The 2500-nt window shown below is 47.6% G+C and overlaps 1 protein-coding gene across 1 annotated transcript in view; it reads left to right on the forward strand.

Annotated features, from left to right (window-relative positions):
- The window catches only part of lama4 (laminin, alpha 4), a 17999-nt gene that overhangs the window by 4990 nt on the left and 10509 nt on the right, over nucleotides 1-2500 (forward strand). The window contains exons 9-13 of the mRNA XM_053686018.1: nucleotides 42-235; nucleotides 377-493; nucleotides 611-759; nucleotides 902-1043; nucleotides 2292-2385. Of these exons, the coding sequence (XP_053541993.1) occupies nucleotides 42-235; nucleotides 377-493; nucleotides 611-759; nucleotides 902-1043; nucleotides 2292-2385 (696 nt within the window). The remainder of the gene's footprint in view (nucleotides 1-41; nucleotides 236-376; nucleotides 494-610; nucleotides 760-901; nucleotides 1044-2291; nucleotides 2386-2500) is intronic.

The following is a 2500-nucleotide window of genomic DNA, read 5'->3' on the forward strand; positions in this document are numbered from 1 at the left end:
TATATATATGTGTGTGTGTGTGTGTGTGTGTGTGTGCGCAGTTCTCCAGCATGTGCGTGAGATGGAGAAGAGTGTGTTGCTGATGGAGGGACGACTTCCTGCAGTCAGAGAGTTGATGAAGCGCTTTAGCTCGAGTCTCACACATGGCCAGAATCACCTCAACAAAGCACATGACACACTGCAGCAAACACACAACACACACACACTCAACCTGCTCCACCTACAACGCAGAGAGGTAGCACACACACGCACACACACACACACACACGCACACTCAGCCTAAACTCACTTAGCCTACATGACATCCAGCCTCATTTACACAAGTGTGTGTGTGTGTGTGTGTGTGTGTGTGTGTGTGTGTGTGTGTGTGTGTCAGGCTCACAAGCATCGTCTAATGGAGAATTATAACGGTGTCAATCAGACTGTCATGTCAGCCAATGGCATCTTAGTTGAGGCGTCTGTGGGCGTGGCAGATTTGGGTATCATGGTTACGGTAAAAACTTTAATGTTCTTTATTATATTTATCAACTCTGTATGATGTAAATATTATATATGTAATGAGTGTTGTAGTAACAGTTATGTGTGTGTGTGTGTGTGTGTGTGTGTGTAGAATGTGACGGAATACCATGCGGAGGTTGACGGCGCTGCAGCGTCGATACAGGAGAGAACCGATCAGCTCTCTAAAGCAGATCACAATTTAGTGCAGAGAGCTACTGAGCATGCTCACGAGCTGCAGAGACACGCCCACGAACTGCAGCAGTGCGTCACCATCACGCAAACACACGAACCTCCGAAACACTCAAACACTCAAACACTCAAACACTGAAACACTACACTAAACACTCAAATACCCTAAACACTGAAATGCCCGTAATCTGATGTGTGTGTGTGTGTGTGTCAGTAATCTGAAGGGCAGTGATACACATGGATTTGTTCAGAAAGCTCTGGAAGCGTCGAACGTCTACGACAACATCGTTAAATACATCGATGAAGCTGACGTGATCAGCATGAGCACGCTGAACATGTCCAACAGGACAGAGGATGTGAGTCTCACTGTACACACCTGTCTCACACCACATACACACACACAAACACACACACACACCTGTCTCACACCACATACACACACACACACACACACACCTGTCTCACACCACATACACACACAAACACACACACACACACACCTGTCTCACACCACATACACACACACAAACACACACACACACCTGTCTCACACCACATACACACACACACACACACACACACACCTGTCTCACACCACATACACACACACACACACCTGTCTCACACCACATACACACACACAAACACACACCTGTCTCACACCACATACACACACACAAACACACACACACACCTGTCTCACACCACATACACACACACACACACACACACCTGTCTCACACCACATACACACACAAACACACACACACACACACCTGTCTCACACTACATACACACACACACACACACACACCTGTCTCACACCACATACACACACAAACACACACACACACACACCTGTCTCACACCACATACACACACACACACACCTGTCTCACACCACATACACACACACATACACACCTGTCTCACACCACATACACACACACACACACACACACACCTGTCTCACATCACATACACACACACACACACACACACACCTGTCTCACACCACATACACACACACACACACACACCTGTCTCACATCACATACACACACACACACACCTGTCTCACACCACATACACACACACACACACACACACCTGTCTCACACCACATACACACACACACACACACACACACCTGTCTCACACCACATACACACACAAACACACACACACACCTGTCTCACACCACATACACACACAAACACACACACACCTGTCTCACACCACATACACACACAAACACACACACACCTGTCTCACACCACATACACACACACACCTGTCTCACACCACATACACACACACACACACACCTGTCTCACACCACACACACACACACACACACACCTGTCTCACACCACATACACACACACACACACACACACACACCTGTCTCACACCACATACACACACAAACACCTGTCTCACACCACATACACACACAAACACACACACACCTGTCTCACACCACATACACACACACCTGTCTCACATCACAAGACAGCGTGAGAGATAACTGTTGTGTGTCACTAGTCCTACATCCTAACCAGCACTGTAGTGCGTTTAAACTGATGTCCCCTTGTTTTCAGGCCCTTGACGGTTTACAGTCCCAGCTGAACTTCCTCAAAACACAGAGCGGTCACACGTTTAAAGAGTCTGTCACACGCAACTCCGAATACAAGGGTAACGTAGCGCACACACATGCTAACAGTCAGGCTGTGTTTCAAACACCACTGAGAGATAGACGTGTGCTCATTACTGCTCCTTCTCACCAGATACACAAGTAACATGTCCTGAG

The sequence above is a fragment of the Ictalurus punctatus genome, chromosome 2 (genome assembly GCF_001660625.3).
Source record: "Ictalurus punctatus breed USDA103 chromosome 2, Coco_2.0, whole genome shotgun sequence".
NCBI classification, from domain to species: Eukaryota; Metazoa; Chordata; class Actinopteri; order Siluriformes; family Ictaluridae; genus Ictalurus; species Ictalurus punctatus.